The 19,986-nt window shown below is 41.9% G+C and overlaps 2 protein-coding genes across 2 annotated transcripts in view; one reads left to right on the top strand and one right to left on the bottom strand.

Annotated features, from left to right (window-relative positions):
• Fbxl17 (F-box and leucine rich repeat protein 17) overlaps window positions 1-19,986 on the top strand; it is a 426,850-nt gene that overhangs the window by 141,184 nt on the left and 265,680 nt on the right. The window contains exon 6 of the mRNA XM_021217959.2: window positions 3,810-3,940. Within this exon, the coding sequence (XP_021073618.1) occupies window positions 3,810-3,940 (131 nt within the window). The remainder of the gene's footprint in view (window positions 1-3,809; window positions 3,941-19,986) is intronic.
• LOC110335963 (actin, muscle-like) lies at window positions 12,923-14,075 on the bottom strand. The gene is given in 3 exon segments (XM_029531558.1): window positions 12,923-13,473; window positions 13,726-13,887; window positions 13,988-14,075. Coding segments are annotated over 3 exon segments (801 nt in total).

The raw sequence follows: 19,986 nt of genomic DNA, 5'->3' as shown, positions 1-19,986 counted from the left end.
CCTGGTGCCATCATCTGGCCCACCTTGCACCAGATGGACCTGGATGTGGCTTTCTGAGAGTTCAAAAGTCAGTCAGAGTCAAGGGTTTTGTTACCTGTAGTTCAGTCTGGTGGTGTAATTTCCTGCTGTGGGTTAGTTCTCAGGATGTCTTAGGGGTTTTACAAGTCTGTAACATGGTTTGTACTTGCTGACATCTTTCTCCCCATTATTCACTTTTGCAGAGTTGCTTAAACCTTTGGATTCTCGTTGTCTTCCTTAAGATGAGGGACTGAGCCTGTACAAACAACTGGGTTCTCTCTCTCTCTCTCTCTCTCTCTCTCTCTCTCTCTCTCTCTCTCTCTCTCTCAAAAATGTATATGCTCAACATCTTCCTTTAGAAAATGATTTATTTTGATAAAAATATTTGAAGGAATTTACCTTTTTAACCATTTAAAAATGCATATTTCTTTGGCATTAAGTACATTCATTTAATGTATCCAACCCTGGCCTGTCTTCAAACATAAAATCTTCTACTGGTATGTGATAAATAACCACGAGAGAATAAAAGGATGTACTCCACCTCAGTGTCTACAGCTCTGGAGTCTAAGTGCATCTTCTGTGTAACCGGAGCTGCTTTTCTTTACAGAGCTCGGGTTCAGTTGAGTGTACTTATTGGAAGGAATCAGCTTTTAGCAGGATAGGACCAATATCCCTACTTCCCTGCTGCCCATCACAAGGAGCTGATTTTAGTTGTAGGAGACTGACATTACATTACCACTGACCTCTTTAAGGACAACAGAAGTCAGTCAGTCGTGTGTGTGTGTGTGTGTGTGTGTGTGTGTGTGTCCCTGTCCGTGTCCCTGTCCCACTCAGGATCCGTAGGACATGGGACACGTGAGCAGCTCAGTCCTGCCTAGGATGCTCTCCTTTGACTCACTTGGCCTCTGTTGATGATCGGGGACTGTGATAACATCTGCAAACCCTGCCCCTTTGCTCTATAAGGAGCATCCCATTCTGTTGACAGTTCCAGGCCGTACATGAGAGCAAGGGAACTAACTAGGCATTGGGTTAGCACTGTACTTACGCACCTGTCTATGTCCAAGTGTGCCTCTGACCGTGAGAGGATGGGGCCGGGTCCTCTCTGGTCCATGGAGTCTTAGAAACCATGACTGTGCTACTCTCCTTAAAATACAACGAGCAGTCTACTTATGACAACACTGGGACTTTGAGTTTCATCCCTTTGGCATCACTGGCCTCTCTGATTTTATCTCAGTCTTCTGATGTCCACTTGTCATGAGGGTTTTGTCCCTTCCCCTCAGCCTGGCACTTCGCTCCCAGTCTTTTGCTGCAGACTGTGCTGATTCATCATCCTGTGGAGAGACGTCAGGCATCGGGAGGGATGCAAGCATTGCAGGAGTAGAGTCTGAGCCCTTTGCATTTGTACTGACTCCCGATTATTTTGTATCGTTTTGTTGGTTTGTTTGTTTTCATTTCCCTCAGGGGCGTGCAAATTTGTTTTTTTGTTTCCTCCCGGCAGAGTAACCTGCAGAGAAGTAAGGGTCAACGATCAAGGAGATAGGGACACTGGAGAAACTAGATGACCCGTGAGCTGACTGGAGATGTTTACAAAGCCTACAGGATTTTTGTTGTTATTCATGTTCAAGTTTTATTTGTGAAACATGGTCTTAGTACATAGTCCTGGCTGGTCTGGGGCTCACAGAGGCTGCATGCCTCTGCCTCCCCAGTGCTGGGATCAAACCACTCCATTCACACCATACTCGGCCCAGTTTGTTATTATCAAGTGTGAGGCTCTTCTGTTGCAATGTGCTCTGGTTAGTGAGGCACTTAGCCTCTGCCAGGCTGACTAGGAACTATCAGAGCTCCTTTCTTCTTGCCTAGTCTTGCCTGCTTTCTGGAGTTTTGGTTTTCCTGATGGATTTGATGTCATTGAACATCTGACCAGATAGGCCCAGCACAGAGAAGGCTTCTTAAGAGTTTCTGTGTACATATTAGACAGTATGGCCTTAGAAGGACCCCCTGTAGAAACATCTGGCCTCTAGCATGCACCTGCGTGGTCCATCTTTCTGTATTCCTGTCTCATCCACCTCTTCTTCCCACAGTTGTGCAGCAAGCTTCAGAGAGCAAAGAGCCATGGTGCCTGGACTCTGTGTGTAGCTTCTGCCTTGTGGTCTGAGATCCAAGGCGAGTTTGGGAAGCTGCTGAGCTGACTCCTCCCCAGCTCTTTCACAAACTTTCATTCTCTAGTGCTGTGGCCAGTGAGATAGGCACCACCTGCACACAGGTGTGAAATCAGTAGGAAGGAGTTGGAGACTGGACACCCTGGTCATGTTGGAATTGCTCAGTGGTTGACCACGCCCAGGTATCACCTGGATTTTAGTGTCTACTTCTCGGGGGATTTAAGCTGAGCTGTCTTAGGTGAGAGTTCTCTGCTCTGAGGCCCTTGACAATTGGGTCAAACCTACAGTTCTGCTTCCCAGGGAAATACCCTTCTCCAAGGAAGGATTCGATGGTGGTCTAGAGAAGACAACCAGTCCTAGGAGGGCTCCTTCAGGCCAATAAGAATGCACCGTCCTAGCTTCTAAGTGCAGCTGTAACAACCTTTCACAGGCTTAGCTATCATTGCCCAAATTCATTATCCCACTGTTGTTAAATTGATGTCTGTCTGTCTGTTTGTCTGTCTATCTGTTATAGGTGCTTCCAGGGCAGAGTCAAGGCAAGAGCAGGAATGTGTGTCTTTGGGAAAGTTCAAGGACAGAGTCTGGGTTTTGCTTGTTTTTCCTTTAGGTATTTGACACAATTAAGCTTGTAGGTTTTCACCCTCATTTCTTACTAGCTGTCTCACAGTCTGTGGCACCTGGCCCCTCTCCATTTCCACTGTTTCAGAGAGGCTGTTGGCTCTCTTTGATGACCGAGGTGACTGTTGTAGGTTCTGTCACTTCTTTCTGACAAGCTGAGTAAGATTCTCCACTCACAAGATGCTCACTGATTAAGTTGGACCCGATTGAGTAGTATGCGATGGTCTGTCTATTTCAGGAACAACCTCTGATCCCGTCTGCGGAGTCACTCCTGCCATGTAAGGTGGCATGTTAAGGCATACACGCATTTGCAAGGTGGTAGAGTGTATCTAGTTCAACATGCGCTTCCAGAATAATTCTGTGTCTGTTACTAAGCAAAAACTGCTTACATGGACTTACCATATTTGAAGAGAATGATTAACATCATCTTTACATAAATGTTAGTAATTTGCCTTTGGAGACAGAACATTGTGGATCCGCAGAAAAGGGCTAAGAGAAATGAAGAGATAGGGGTTGGGGTGCTACAGGTAGACATGCGCCTCTAATGCTATTGGAGAGTACGATGAAATGCCACTGCGACGGCTATGACGTAATGAGGTTCACTTCATAGATTAAAGTGGGCAAAGCTTGTATATTTTAGGTTTGAAGATAAATGCCTGAAATTGAACCCTGTGGGAACTTACCAGCCATAGGCACTTTCTGTCACGTGTTTAGCAGCTCTCTAAGTGTTACACAATGTGTCGCTACTTCTTCACTGTAATGGTGTTTCAGGAAAACATTTTTTTTTTTTTTTAATATTTGTTGTCCGCTTATATGTTCATCATAGATTTTCACACTTATCTAAAATTTTCTGTGTAAAATACTTTGACAGCTATTTATTTAAAAGACTAGACTATCTCACATACAATAAATATTGTATAGCGGTGCTACTCCTACTGTGATAGATGATGGTACAATTTTGAGATTTAAGTTGACACTTATTTTTTTTAATCTTCCTTTTATTTCTGTTGTTAGCTAAGGAACCTGTCCAGCTTAGACCTCCGTCACATCACTGAACTGGATAATGAAACCGTGATGGAAATCGTCAAGAGGTGCAAAAATCTCAGCTCTCTGAATCTCTGTCTGAACTGGATCATAAACGACAGGTAACCCCCAGAATGTCTTAGGCGTGTGTCTGGGGAAGGGCTTAGCGCTCCGAGAGCCGCCGTGCCAGGGCAGGTCCACTAAGTCAGATCCGCTGCAGCTATGTCTGGGAAGGCACAGGAGCAGGAAGGGAGCCGGAAGACTCTTCCGTGTGCCTGCTGCTCACAGATACAGCAGCGTTTCATGGGCTTTATTACTTGTTTGTGGGAACAGCTACAACCGTAGTGTTTTAGTTCCTTCCTTGTTATTTCTGAAGCATATATTGTTTGTCTATCTTAAGTTTTTGAAATATTTGTAGTTAACTGTTCTGGTTTACCTTATCAGTGATTCTGAGGAATTGCCGCAAACATTTTACATTCAGACCTTTTCTTAATGATGATGATCTCATTTCTTACAAATGTAAGTTGTTTTGAAATAGACTCACATTATCAGCAGTTTAACACATAATAGAGAATATATAAAATGGGAATTTTTTTAAAGTAATGGCAAACCCATTTTTTTCCTCTGAAATATTGCACTGAGTTAGAAAAAGATAGGGTACACCTCTTGCAAGTAGAATTTCATAACACAGGTAAGTACACAGTGTTCCCCCAACTGCCCAGGAGGAGGAGTTGTGAGGATTTCGCTCCTGGAACTGCAGAGGAGGCAGGTGTGTGAGGATAGCCCTGAGGGCCTGTCCCACCAAGTTTTCTTAACTGTTTTTAAAGATAGGCCATTACAGAGAGTTTGCTTTGAAAATTAAATATACTGTTCTATCTAAAGCTAATGACTACTTAGAGAGAAATATTTTATAAGTAGGAAAAATAATATATTAAGCTTACCCCAATAATGCTTTAAACCTATGGCTCCCCTCTCTTCTTATTTTTTAAATTTCTTTTTATATTTTGAAAGTAGTGGTATAGATTCCATTTTTTTCCCAATTATAACAAGTTGTAATGATCAACAGATTGCCCTAAATTATTTATGTTATATGATGGTCTTTGTGTAAGTCTTAGTAAAATTTTTGTAGTAATTTTTCTATCTTTTATTTATTTTCAAATTTAAACCAATCCATAAAATTTACAATTGAATATATGTATGGTGTCCCATGTAAAGCTTCAGTGCATATTTAAATGGTATAATATCTGAATTAGGCTAAGCAAATCTGTTGCCTGAAACATTTATCCATTTGTGATGTTTTGAAAAATGCAAAATCTCAATGTTCAAAATTCACTCCTGTCGTTTATAAACATACAGCATGATAACATTGTCTGTAGTCAGTGTCTTGAGCGTCTTACTCCTAAGTGATGGCAAACTACCAGGAGGCTTGTAATTCCCAGAGGGTCAGTCCTTGCGTCTTCCTCGAATGACAGAGACCATGTCAACAAATCTGTTGAGCACAGATGTCCTTTGACTTCCTGGGTCACTGGACACATGTCCCGTAGTAGGTCTGTGGTAGGCCCTTATGGAGTTTGTCGGGACTGTGCATACTGTTTGCTGTATTGATGAACTAACCCTTGTAACATACGTGCACAGAGGGTCTGTGTTTTCTGTGAATTTATAAGCAATTATCTTAGTTTCCAATTTCTCCTGTCTTAAAAGTGGGTGACATGAGGACTTACTGTGTCCCACTGTAGCTGGTCTTTGCTATGTCGTGGGTTCTTCTTTCTCCCATCCTCTATCTCCCACCCCCATAGGAGAGAGGTAGAGCTAGAGATCCTTAAATCTACTTTCTTTCTGACTCTTCTTTGCTTGTAGCTGGGGCTCGCTTCTTTCTGTCACCCTTTATCCCGTGTAGTTTTATTCCCATCACTAAACAGGAGAGAGCTAGAGATCCCTGCATCTTATTTCTTACCTTCTTGTTTCTTCTTTGGGCAGAACTACTAACAACCACAACCAATGAGGAACAACCACCTACCCCACCTCTTGGGGCCCTAGCATTTATATATTCTGTGCAAAGGTCTCATAATTCCAAATGTCACATAATCATGTCTCAAAACCATGCCTCTATTAGAACATGAAGTGAATCATAGGTACCTGCTTTGGACAGCCCTATGTCACCACACCTGGGATTAAGACAAAAACATATTCTTACAATATTTCTGTGTTTTTTAAATAAACCAATATCCCAGAATTCTCAGTATATCCCCCCGAAAGAGAACGCTCAACCTTGCCTAGTGCTGAGGTTGCAGGCATGGTCAGGATGTCTAGCTAACTCTGTGCTTGATAACTAATGATCTTACCAAGCTTATCTGCCCTTTAAAAAGATCTATTGTCTACTTCAAAAATCAGGTTTTTGCTCTTGAGTCACATGTATTTGGGTTACTTACACACACATTCTGTAAACATTTTCTCCCATTCTGTGAATTTCTCCTCATTCTGGTGTTTACTTTGCTATATGGAAGCCTTGCAGTTTGATGTCATCTTCTTGGTCTATTCCTGCCTGTGTTTCTGACATTTTCAGTCTGCCCAGGTCCGTCCTAAGGTGACGTCATGAGGAACTTTCTTTTTCTTATTTGTGTTTCACAGGTTTTTTTCTCTCTTACATTTTTATTGAATCAGATTTGTCTTGAAAAATTTACTGTTTTTTTTTTTTTTTCAAATTTTCTTTAAAAGTCCTTTGACATTTTGCAATTAAAATCTGTTAAAATGTATTTACTGTTTTGGGTAATATTTACTTTACAAGGTAAGCCAAAAGTATTCAAGGAAAATTAATTGATATCAATTTAAATATTAAGTTTACAGATTTTAAAAATTCTCTTCAAAAGTGTGATGGACTTTTAAAAATTATAAAGAATCAAAGTTTGTTAAGATGTATTTATTGTTTTTGGTAACATTTGCTTTACAAAGTAAACCAAATATTTAAAGAAAATTGAATTATATAAATTTAAAAATTAAGGTATCTCCATAATCAGTATTCCACTTTACAGACAGTCACATGACAGCTTCGCATGCTCTCTAAGAGCTTCTCGTGGTGAGTAATACAGTCAAGTATATAAGCATCTTGTATTTCTCACTGCTCAATAATCACGCAAATGTCGTAGGAATATATTAAATTAAAAGACAGCACAGTCATCCTGCAGAACTGTGGACACATTCTAGTTTTCTGTACACATGATCTAAGAACCAGAGATAGCTAGAGGATCGGAAATGTAATCAGTAATCAGAAAACGCTGCAACTGATAAATAATCTGAAATGTGTGCATGACTTGTGGATCGCCTACCTCCTAAGCAAACACTTTGTGTTTAAAGTGGATTTGCTCAGTGATCTTAATCTTCTCGCTTTTCAAACACTCACTTGGCTGACATGAGGGCCTTACGATGGGAAAGTGGACGTCCCTTCCTTTGCCCTTTCTTTCTTTTTCTGGCTTTGTGAACTCAACTTCTTGGTCTCTATAATTTCCTTTTTGTACTTATCTGTAATGGTTATTTAGTGTTTGATTCTAAATATAATAAGTACCATGGAGATTTATTTCCAAGGAATGAAAGTGTATTTTTATGTTTTTAATGGAAAAGTTTGGATTAATTGAGAAAACATGCATTTTAATGAGTCGAGCAGCAGAGTTCTGGAGATCAGACTCTTTTAGTTTTAATTACACTACTTGCACTTACCCTGTGTACCGTAATAGAAGTTTCAGACATTAAAACCCACTCTGCAGTATCATCTAAATTACTCATCTCATTGTTCCTGCCATGCTGTATCACTAAGCTAAGTAATATTTGTAATTATATTGGTATAAATCTAGGCCTTCCCATCAGACTTAATTATGACTTCAGCACTTAGCCGGGATGGGTTAGTAACCTTTCATAGAGAGAGTGCTTGGATTGCGCTAATGCATTTAGCCTATTAATTAGCTTCGGTTCTATGTTTGCTCATTAGCACTGTCCCTCTGTAAATCAGGAAGCAGTGCTAAGTACTTGGTACTGTGTCACAGAGTGTAGATCGCTGAGTCCCTGCTATTGTAGGGTGGTCTTCTAGGTGACCCGAGATGTAATGTTAATAATGAACTTGGTCAGGATAGAGGAGGAGCAGTTACTGCCCAGGTAAGCAGTGGCGCGCACTCTTGCTTAAGCCTCCACATTGAAATATTCCTATGACATGTAGATCATTTGTTTGACTGTTTTGGCTTTCAGATGGATGTATTTTCTGTAATTACTACTATGGAAACTTGGTGGGGACAAAATGGGTCATAAGTAAGTTTTCTATTTCATAGATGGAATTAATCCAATACTAATATATTGAAGATTATTAGATTTGTGTTTATGGTAAAATCAATCAATCAATCTCTCTCTCTCTCTCTCTCTCTCTCTCTCTCTCTCTCTCTCTCTCTCTTCCTCTCTCTCTCTCTCTCTCTCTTCCCCCCCCCTGTTGGTTGTGATCCCTTTGGGAGTTCATGTATCAGATATTCTGCATATCATATATTTATATTATGATTGATAGGTGTAGCTAAATTGAAGTGGCAATGAAATAATTTTATGATTGAGGGTCATCACAACATGAGGAACTGTATTAAAGAATCACATCATTACACAGGTTGAGAAACACTAGTCTAGAACCTTTAGATGTTGTTTTGTGTATTCATATATGAAAAAACCTTATTAACATTACAAAGATGTGTCTATAAAATGCTGGTTTAATAAACTTTAGTGGTCTCTGTTTTCCTACATTTAAAAATCTTATCTGTGAAGTTTTATTTTTAAACTCAATATTTAAAACTGTATTGTAATTTAAGTCTGTTCTCACTATGATCATGGTATCTGGTTTGCTTTCTGTTGTTTGGCTGGGCTTTTGCGAGGGTAGAGTCAAATCAAGGGCTTTGCATGTGTTGAAGTTCTACCAAGGAGCTACATCCCTAACTCTAATGGATAGCATTCTGTGGTCTTGAAATTGATCTGTGTGACTAAGACATGCTGTTCCCTCTCTTTGTTGTTTCCTAAAAGCTCTTGCACTGAAAGGATTGCACAGCGTGGTATTTCCTTGTGTTCAGAAGGATGGGAGGGTAGGCATTGACATTTACCATTGCTTTCAAATACAAACACAGTTCAAGGGTCTGTGAAAGGAGAACACCAGACAGCTTCTATCTGTGATGTAAATTGAACATCTGGTTATTATGTCTTCTCTATTCTCTGACTCCAAGATTATTGAATATTTACCTGTATTTGATATAAATCTTTTGTTATTTACAATCAATTTGGTCTTTGGGGTTTTTCCATGACTGGCACAGAATGCGAAAGCTGCACGTTTAGGTATAGAAGGCTGATATGTAAAAAACACTTGGAGGTTTCTGAGCTTCTTCAGAGCAGTATGATGATAATAGTTCCTTGTTGTCAATTTTATCAATAAGAGTTAAAAGAAATAGCTATTTTTTTTGTCAAAATGTAGGTTTTTCAATTAAAAAATGTTAACACAGGTCCTGAAGGAAAAACAAAAAGCCTAGTTGGTTCCTATGCTCCGCATCTCTGTAGTGAACGGCCCTTTAATCTGCAGCTCACTGTGCTGCTCCTGAAACAGTGTGTGGCAGTAAGAGAAGTGGCAGATTCTCGGGCAGCAACTAGCTAATGTTACAAAGCACAGCAAAGCCAGGTTGTCCTTGTGACAGCGGAACCTCAGGGTGGACAGCATGCGTGCACTGACATGTGTTAGACAGCCTGTACTGAAAAGAGGCCCTTTCAGTTTACAGTCCGGGAGGTTGGCTGTCTGTGTCAGCAGCTTGATTTGGGGGAGTTCTTCTGATGGATGCACAATAATGGCAGGAAGAGATCTCGTGGTGAGCCAGCAGGCCAGAGAAGGGTTGGAGGTCAGCTGAGAACTACCAAGATCCTTTGTAAGCCTCCATCTCTGGAAGGGTCTGCACAGTGCGAACTCGGCGGCCAACCTATGGGTGATTTATACGCTCAGTCACATCCAAACCTCAGGAGTGGTTGCTGGAACAAACTACCATTGCCAGAATTTAATGGGTTAGTCTTTTATTCCATAAAAGGCTTTACTGTTAAAACATGGAGATTTTTTAAATCTTATTCGTACTTTCTCTTCAGGTACAGTAAGACTTTTTTTTTAAAATGAAGATAATTTTCATGAAAGTTCTGAGCTTATGTCTACTCTTGTAAAAGTTTAAATTAGCCTATCTTCAAGTTAGCTTTTCTTTTTTTTTAATCAGCAATATCTTCAGGATGACTTGGGCTGTTGGCCATTGTCTTTATCCAACAAACATGATCCATATTTTTATCTATCTTTCTCCTACCCAGGCTACAAAGCTGAATTTTTCTTCATTACAGTATAGACTATAGGGACTGGGGATAGCTCAGTAGTTATCCTCTCTTGCTCTTCCAGAGGACCTGTGTTTGGCTCCCAATTACTTATAATTCCACCTTCAGGGGATCTGTGGCATTTACACAAATGTAGCATATATTTTTTACATATATGTGTGTACATATGAAATATATATGAAATTAGACTATATGAAAACTTAATATATATTTTAAATTCATACTTTGTGAAAAATATGTTAAATTATAATGATTTTTTTAGATATTTCATATTTAAATTAAGTAGTTCATTGTAAGTTGAATCTTGTAAAAACCTTAACAGCTAATAGAGTTAATTATTTTACGTAGTTTAGTTTTTTCTTATTATTGCTGTCACTTCAGATATCAGGACTTTGATCAACAGGTAGAAGTTACAGAAGGGGACAGAATTCAGGTGTTTTTTTTTTTTTTTTTTTTAAATATTTATTTATTTATTATATGTAAGTACACTGTAGCTGTCTGCAGACACTCCAGAAGAGGGAGTCAGATTTCGTTATGGATGGTTGTGAGCCACCATTTGGTTGCTGGGATTTGAACTCAGGACCTTTGGAAGAGCAGTCGGCGCTCTTAACCACTGAGCCATCTCACCAGCCCCCAGAATTCAGTTTTAAATAGATAAAACATTTGTTCTCATTAACAGACTTCCAATATCAACGGCAAACAGAACTGTTCTAAAACCAATTTATTGAATATTAAGCATGGATAAACTAGTTTTCTATACTCTTTCCAACTTCCAACCTATCAGTTAATGCTAATTATTTATTCTGGTTCTGGGATCCAGCGTAGTGTCTGATTGATTGTGGGTGTGTGCTCTACCACCAAGCTCCATTCTTAGTTTTTGTTGGTGTCTTTCTAAAGAGGAATTCATAGGTGTTGCTTAGAGTTGGCTCATGACTCCTTTGTTTTTAGCATTAAGTGCTAGCACCAGCCTCTTTTGTTCTTGTTCAGAAAGATAAATCCCCTTGTTGTGCTCTAGGGTTTCTGTGGGCTGCAGTTGTGCAGTGGCAGATGCATATCTCACACCTCTCAGTGAGACTGACAGCACCCCAGCTCATGTAAAACTCAATGAGGTTTTACAGGAAGACTTTTCTAACTCCCTTGATTGTCTCTGGGTGTTTATTCTGTTACTTCTTTCAAATTTCCGTTGATTCAATAAAAAGCAGTGATATTTAGAAATAAAGTTCAGAGAGGATCCGAGCAGGTGTTGGTGATATCAGATGTTTGCTGAGCGCCCATTGTGTTTTATTTCCAGGAATTGTTTTGTGAACATATGCTATATATTGTATTTATAAGTGGTCCAGGACCGAGTGGTTAATCTACCTCTTCCTGTGAATGTCATGTCACAGTGGACCTAGACTTTTATTTCACTCCAATCCCTAATATTACTTAATTCTCAGAGAGACTGAGGTTTAAAGGTTGCCCAAGGGGACAAGCCTGTCTAGTTAGTGCAGTGGCATAGTTGGGTTTAGGCTTGAGAATAGCTTGCTCTCTATAGAAGTTAAACGGTGTGGGGGAGAGGATGCTTCTCAGCTGAGGTACTGTGCAGTTTGGGCAATTTTCTTCTATGTAAGCATGAAAGCTTGGAAATAGAGAGGACATAAAAATATGCCATTGGGGTGTGTGTGAAGTGAGGGCTCAGTGGGTAGGAGCACAGACTGCTCTTCCAGAGATCCTGAGTTCAATTCCCAACAACCATATGGTGGCTCACAACCATATGTAAAGGGATCCAATGCCCTCTTCTGGTGTGTCTAAAGATAGCTACAGTGTATTCATATACATAAAGTAAATGAATAAATCTTTTAAAAAAAGTATGGCATTGGTGCATATAGTGCCAACACCCATAGTGCCAGTGTCTTAGGAAGATGAGGCAGGAAGCTTACATGAGCCCAGGAGTCTCACACCCGCCTAGCAAATGGTTAACAATGCCATGCCGCGCCAGCCTCACCTGGCACCCGTACCGTGCTGTCCTTCCTCTGGAGTGTGGAGTGGTTTGGATACTGGTGTGTCCTGGTTGCTTTACTGTCACTATGCCAAAACACCAAGGCAGCGGCATTTTTTTTTTTTTTTTTTTTTTTTTGGTTACTGCAGCACTTTTATGTTCTCACTGAGCAGTAGAAAACCAAAATTTGTCATTTCTTAAAGAATTGAGTACAAAAAAACCTTACAGAAATTAAAAGGATGGATGGATACATGTACAGGTGTCGATGTAAACGTTCCCAGTTCAAGGTGAGTGACAGCCCAGAACAGAAACTGGGTCCTAAGGCCCGGACTTTCCCACCCTGGAAGATTGGAAAGAAGGAGTGGTAAGTGGTTCAGGAGCCTTTGCCAGCCTCGGGAAACCCAGAAGTCTGCTGTCAGTCAAGATCCCCCAGAGATCCCCCAGGCTGGGGATTTCTCTTCTACAGTGTGCTCTCCCCAGCCACCAAGTGACTGAGCTACATGAACTAAGGACTAAATCAAGATATGCACAGGGTATTAAACATATACCAAGGGAACAGTTAAATTGAATACAAGGTCAAAAGTCAGCAACAAGTTCTAAGATCCAGTGCTGATATCAGATACAAGGTTCGAGGACAAGTTTCTTTTCAAAGGTTTATTCCAGTTTTATGAGGCTAGCATGAGTTGTGTACATTTGCCAGGGCAAATCAATACTTCAGAATCAGGTCATGCAGCAGATGCCTGGCACCTGCTCTGTCCATCTAGAAACATTTGCTCTGGTCAGTGGAGGGACCTGACTCATCATACTCCTGCTTGCTGATCCACATCTGCTAGAAGGTGGACCGTGAGGCCAGGATGGAGCCGCCGATCCAGGCTGAGTACTTGCGCTCAGGGAGAGCAATAATCTTAATCTTCATTGTGCTGGGTGCTAAGGCTGTGATCTCCTTCTGCATCCTGTCAGCAATGCCTGGGTACATGGTGGTACCACCAGGCAGCACTGTATTGGCATACAGGTCTTTGCGGATGCCCACATCACACTTCATGATGGAGTTGATGGTGGTCTTGTGGATGGCATAGGACTCCATGCCCAGGAAGGAAGGCTGGAAGAGTGCCTCTGGACACCAGAACCGCTCATTGCTGATGGTGATCACCTGCCCATCGGGCAGCTCGGAACTCTTCTCCAAGGAGGAAGATGATGCAGCAAAATCCAGGGCAATGTAGCACAGCTTCTCCTTTATGTCACGAACATTTTCCCTCTCAGCAGTGGTGGTAAAGCTATAGCCCCATTCAGTCAGGATCTTCATGAGGTAGTCTGCCAGCTACTGGCTTACACTGCACTTCTTTCCAATACTCTGTTGCCCTGTCCTTCAGAAGAAGAAATTTCCACATTTGTCATTGACAACGGCTCTGGCATGTGCAAAGCTGGCTTTGCTGGCGATGATGTCCCCAGGGCTGTGTTCCCTTCCATCAGTAGGTTGCCCCCAACACCAGGGTGTCATGCTGTGCATGGGCCAGAAAGACTCCTATGTAGGTGATGAGGCCCAGAGCAAGAGGGTATCCTGACCCTGAAGTATCCTATCAAGCATGGCACTGTCACCAACTGGGATGACATGGAGAAGATCTGGCACTACACCTTCTACAATGAGCTTCGTGTGGTCCCTGGGGAGCACCCGGTGCCTCTGACCAACCCCCTCCCCCACCTCCACCCCCGCCCCGAACCCCAAAGCTAAAAGAGAGAAGATGACGCAGATAATGTTTGAAACCTTCAATACAGCCATGTATGTGGCCATTCAGGCGGTGCTGTCCTTGTATGCATCTGGGCATACCACTGGCATTGTCATGGACTCTGGTGATGATGTTACACACACAGTGCGCATCTATGAGGGCTATGCCCTTCTCCACGCCATCTTGCATCTGGACCTGGCTAGCAAAGGCAATTTTAAAGGAAATTTTTAGGGCTTATGTTTCCAGAGAGTAGTAGAGTTCTTGACCATCCTGACTTGCTTGGCAACTAACACACAAGCATGGATGGCACTGGAACAGCAGCTGAAAGCTTACGAGTTCAGGCTTTTGAAACCTTAAAGCTCATCCACAGTGACACACTTCTTCCAACAAGGCCACACCTCCTAATCCTTCCTAAATAGTTCCACCAGTTGAAGACGAAGCATTCACACACAAGAGCCTCTGGTGGCCATTCTCATTCACACTACCACATGGCGTCTAGTAAAGTGACTTGATGGAGCTTTTATAAAATGTTATGGTAAACTACTTCTGTAATCCACTGAATGATTTATGTATATCATATTATCATATTTCTGTAAGACCACCCCTAGAAAGGTAATGTCTTTATGCATGTATGTACATGCATGTGTGTGTATGGATATGTGTGTGCCTGTGGGGATGCAGGTACGTATGTAGACATATGTAGAGGCCAAAGGTTGATGTTTGATGGTTTCTTCAATTACTTCATCTGATTTTTTGAGAGAATGCCTCTCACTGAACGTGACCTCAGTCATTTTTGCTAGACTGTCTGGCCACAATCCCTGTGGGTTCATCTGTCTCTGTCTCTCAGGATTGGGGTTGCAGACGTATGCCCTGCCTTGCTCTTAGATAATGCTAGCCGGGGATCTAAATTCAGGTCTTTGTGTTAACGTGACAAGGGTTTTGCTCACTGAGTTGTCTCCCTATCTATGGGGCAGTGGGCTGTGCACAGACAGCCTGGTCTCCAGTAGAGCAAAGATCCAGAACCCCAGGGGACCCGGTGGGTGGTAATTTCCACCTACATGGGACATGTCTCTTGGACCCCTGGCTCCTGTTGAAGTTAACACCCCTCACAACCCCTGCAGGAGAGGTGTGTGACCATCAGTCATGCAGACAGTGTCCCAAGCTCCTGGCATTCTGGCTAGACTCCACCCCCACAGTTACCTGACTATAGCCAGGAATGTTCCTCCCCATAGTTACCTGGCAACAGCAAGATAGTCCAACCCACTATAAAAGGAGCTGCTTGGCCCCTCCTTGCTCTCTTTAAGCTCTTACCTTTCTTACTCTCCAGTCCCTCCCCTCTCTCTCTTCTCCCCTCTTTCCACATGGCCATGGCCGGCCTCTCTCTTTTTCTACCTTCTCTCTTTCCCCCTGCCTTTCTACAATAAAGCTCTAAAACCATAGACTGTCTCTGCTCATCAAGGCCTACCATGCTTGAACGATGGGATAGACTTTCTCCTAACAAGCTGTGTCTAACCTCCCGCCAGAAGACCTTCCTGTGCTCCAGCCATGGATGGACCAAGGACTCTTGCCTGCATGGGAACCACCCAGTACCTCCTCTCCCCCTGCCCTCTCCTTTGTTTGGTCCCAGGGCTGACCTAGCTGCCCCAGGGCCCCCATTCTGTTCTCAGCTCTTCTGTGGTGTCTAGCGGTGTCTGGGATGCCGGAGGCTGAGAACCTGGTACCCAAGACTGTCCCTTGTCCACCCCCTGCTGAGCTGGGGTCCAGTGGCTTCCCACAGCCAGACACCCCCCAGGGCTGCGAGGAAAGCAGCTGCCTGCCCAGAGCTTCGGAACTCTGGTGGGACGCGGGTTTTCTCCCACTCCCCTATTCTCCTACACCCGCTGCTCAACACCTATCCCTAGAAGTGTAGTTCTATTGAATCATGTCATGAATGGTTCTGGATGCTCTACTATTAGGCTCTTTTTGCTTTTGTGGTTTTTTTTTTTTTTCAAGCTATAGAAAGATTAGCTGATGCACATGATGGACATTTAGTTTGTGAGATTTCCTCCTTTTTTTTGTCGGGGAGCATTTGCTGGGTACCGATCCCAAACCCCTGCACTCAGAACTAGTACATAACGTACTCTACCCCTTACCGCTGCACTGTTACTCCAACCTAATTTGTGGTATTAAAAATGTTTTCTATGTTATAAAATCAGAGGTTATGAGCATATCATAGGAAAAAGCAGGAAGGATGCTTTTTTGTTGTTGTTGTTGTTGTTGTTGGTTTTGTTCTGTTTTTATTTTGGTTTTTGTGAGTTTTTTTTTTTTTTTTAGACAGGGTCTCTCTAGGTAGTCCTGGCTGTCCAATATCTCTGTCTGTGTAACCTATTCTGGCTTTGAACACACAAAGACCCACTTGCCTCTGCCTTGCAAGTGCTGGGACCAAGGTCGTTCACCACCACACCCAGCCTCTGGTCCCATTTCTAGTGCTTGTCATGCCTCGGTTTCTCTCGTTGTCACCCCCATGCTCTTTCTTGTTCCATTGATGTCTGTGATGGGCATTTCTTTCTTTTTCTTTTTTTAAAGATTTATTTATTATATGTAAGTACACTGTAGCTGTCTTCAGACACTCCAGAAGAGGGCGTCAGATCTTGTTACGGATGGTTGTGAGCCACCATGTGGTTGCTGGGATTTGAACTCCGGACCTTCGGAAGAGCAGTCGGGTGCTCTTACCTACTGAGCCATCTCACCAGCCCAGGAAGGATGCATTTTAAGTGATGACAGTGCAGTGCCATAGGCTGTGGTTTATTGTTTGCTGCCTCATGCCTGTTTTTGAATTGCTAACAATGAAGAAAATCTCGATTTATTCATGGAAATGATAGCTTATTGGCTGTTCAGATGAATTTCTCTATCGTTCCCACCACCATGTCTCCTAGGAATGGCCGTATTCTTAGTCACTCAAACTTGAAATAGTAATTAAAATAACGCACTGTTGTCAAAATCTAAAGTGTATGATAAATGAAGCCCAGTAAATAGTGAAAATATGGGAAAGATGATTAAATCTGACAATTTCCCTGTAAAAGACTTGAGATGATAAATATCTCCTATGATTAGTTATTAATTTTGTTCAGGGGATTTTCCTTCAGCCTAAAATGTTTTATGAACAGTGGCATAAAGAAATACTTTAGAAGATAGGTACCCACATGTTTAACCAGAAAGGAAATTGCGGTAACTTGATTGGTAATAATTAAAAATGGCAGACCTGACAATGCACGTGCCTGAGCTATTTTCTGTATGACAGTCCTTTCTGAATCCAAGAAAGGGGGGTGTTTCCTGGAGACGGGAAATGACAGGATGCTTTGGCTTGGACTTCCACCTGCCGTGAACATGGGAAGGTTTCATATATCCCATTGCTCAGACAGTATATGGAAATTTATTTCTCAGACGTAAATTGTAGTATATTCCGCAGGCAGTATATCGAAGTTAAAAAAAAAGCAAACATGTTATATTAACAACAATTATAATTGTAGTGGTTCTAATAATTTGCCTTAAAATGATTAAGAATACTTTTATAGTTAAGACAGAATGGAGTGACTCCAGAGAGTCATTGCGTCACGTTCATGTTCATCACGGATACAGTGTTGGTGGCCTTGCATATGTGTCACTTGTGCTGCTCTGTTTATGACTGTCTCTGATGTCTTCACTCTTGCGCCTCTAAGGTCATCTTGCCCCTTTGCTGTACGCTGCTCAGAGAATTGAGTTACGCTTTGTGTGGCAATAGAATTGTGAATGCTGATTTTATTTTAAGGTGAATAAATGTCCTTTGAAATTTTATTCTAAGTTTGTAAACATCCAGACAATGGTAGCCCTACTCTCTCCCTTTCACACGTACTTATTTCTGAGTAAAATTGGTAGTTAAATGATTTAATATTATAATCTAAATTCAGGTAGAGCCTTATGTATTGTACATGGCTATGTGAACGTCATATCCCCTCTCTAATTATAAAGGAGTTTTAGAGCTCAGTCATTGAGGGTTGCCTTTTTTATATTTTACTTTGGGGATATTTTGTGTGAAGGACCATTAACACACATGCCTATAGTGGCAGCTAAAATTATTAATTAATTCCCAGTATCAGCCGAGGGAAAAAAACAAACAAACAAACAAACAAAAAAACCGGGAGCAATAGCGACAGCTTTCCTTCTGCTTCCTAGTGAGAGCAGTGTGGCTGCACGAGGGGACTCGGGCATTTCCACTTGCTGCTCTGGCAGTGCGCTCAGATGCATCTTTAATAATTGGTTAATTGCTACTGTGTTTCTGAACATGCTGATTAAGGCCAGGCTCAGATTTCAGCAGTTATCACCAGAAAGTGAGGTTGTGAAAGCAGTGGTAGGATCGTCAAGGCCACCGAGCATGCCTTCTGCACAGCGCATCAGCAGAGCACTTAATTTAGGCTAATTGCTTTTCTGTTTGTTCAAGGTGCACTTTGAGATCCCAGCATATAAGAAGTAAAGGAGGTGTTTTAAAATGTTAGAAGAGTTACCATAAAATGAAAACAGAAAAACAAACAAACACCAATAACTATGTAGTTTATCTACCAATCAAGTAAGACTTCAAAGGTGATTTTGGACATTTATGGAGTTTTGCTAACCCAGAATAATCACTTAGAATGGTCTAATTTCTGGTAATCATGCCAAGCTGTTTTGAAGAAAGAGCTAGTTATACATAAAGTGACTTGATTAGTGACATTCCCTTTAGAAGAGCAGAGCAGTATTTGGCCTGTTACAACATAGTAAAATCATTGAAGTGGCTTAGAAATTAGAGCGGCACAAACACATCTCGGAGCTGCTCCTCGTTCCCTAGTATTCAAATCTTGCCAGTGCCAGTTGGTCTGAGGCCGAGAGCTCCTGTGTATCCAACTGCAGCTGTGGGAAGCACTGCCTTAACAGATCCTTAGGTGGAAATAACTGCAGCTCTAGAGGCAGTCCTCACTGGAAATTGTAGCGATGCCATCCCCTCGGTGGGGAGCTAGCGCCCTCACACTGCTCCTTGCAAGGGTCACCACTTGTGAAACAGCAAGTAACCACCCCTTCCTCTCCTCCCACAGGGAGTGGTCCTGGTCACGTCGTGTGTTCAGTGGCATGGTTGACCCTCTGTCCAGAGCAGACAACCACAGTGCTCTGAGGCTACAGAAGTGAGGCTTTGGAGACAGCCATGTTCTAGGAAGTACAGCTAGCAGTTATTTTTGTGACATTCTGTGACTCTCTTGAGTATTTCAGAAACAAATTCAGTGAAGTGCGATTTTATGCAGTGAGTTAAAGAAAAGTTTTCTCCTATGAATCAAGGATTCTTACTTTTATATTTGTTAGTAGACAAAAAAACTAGTGTAATAAATCTGAACTCTTCCTAATTCAGTATGAATACTTCTCTAGGTCTAATCAATTAATTCCAATATAAACAAAGATTTTCCCACCAGTAATATTCATGCAGATGGATAGAAGTCGCAATTTTACAATGGTGTGTCTGCCTTCTCTCGTGAGCTTTTTAATTTCTTGAAGTGCTCATCTGCAACCTTGGTTTCTTGGGTTGCTTGTAGAATACTCAGTGTGAAATCTTGCTTGTTAAAAGTAAAAATATCAAGGGTGCTGGAGGTACAGTTAAGGGACTAAAAGCACAGCCTGCTTTTCCAGAGAACCCAGATTTGATTCTCAGCACCCATGTGGCAGTTTATAACCATCTGTAATCCAGCTCCAGAGGCTCACATGCCTTTTCTGGCTTTCCCGGGCACCAGGCACACCCTGATGCAGACATATGTGCAGGTAAAACACGTAAGAAGGTGAAAAGATCCAAACAGAAACATACACTCGATTAAATATAAACAATTGAACACTTTTATGACACGAAAGCAACCGCCACCTGCCCAGTCAATCCCAGTGATGGTGTCAGTCATTGTTGCTGGATTGTGCTCATCTTTTGAAATTTGTCAGTGAGGCAGCCAAGTAGTATAACTCCATATGGCAGAAGAAGAAAGTTAACACTTCCATTTCCTCTTCAAACCTTAATCTACCACTTACTGATGGTAGAAGGATAGAGAGATATAGTCAGACAGAGCTACCAAAGCTC

The sequence above is a fragment of the Mus pahari genome, chromosome 18 (assembly GCF_900095145.1).
Source record: "Mus pahari chromosome 18, PAHARI_EIJ_v1.1, whole genome shotgun sequence".
NCBI lineage: Eukaryota > Metazoa > Chordata > Mammalia > Rodentia > Muridae > Mus > Mus pahari.
This window is presented reverse-complemented; position numbering and strand designations above follow the sequence as displayed.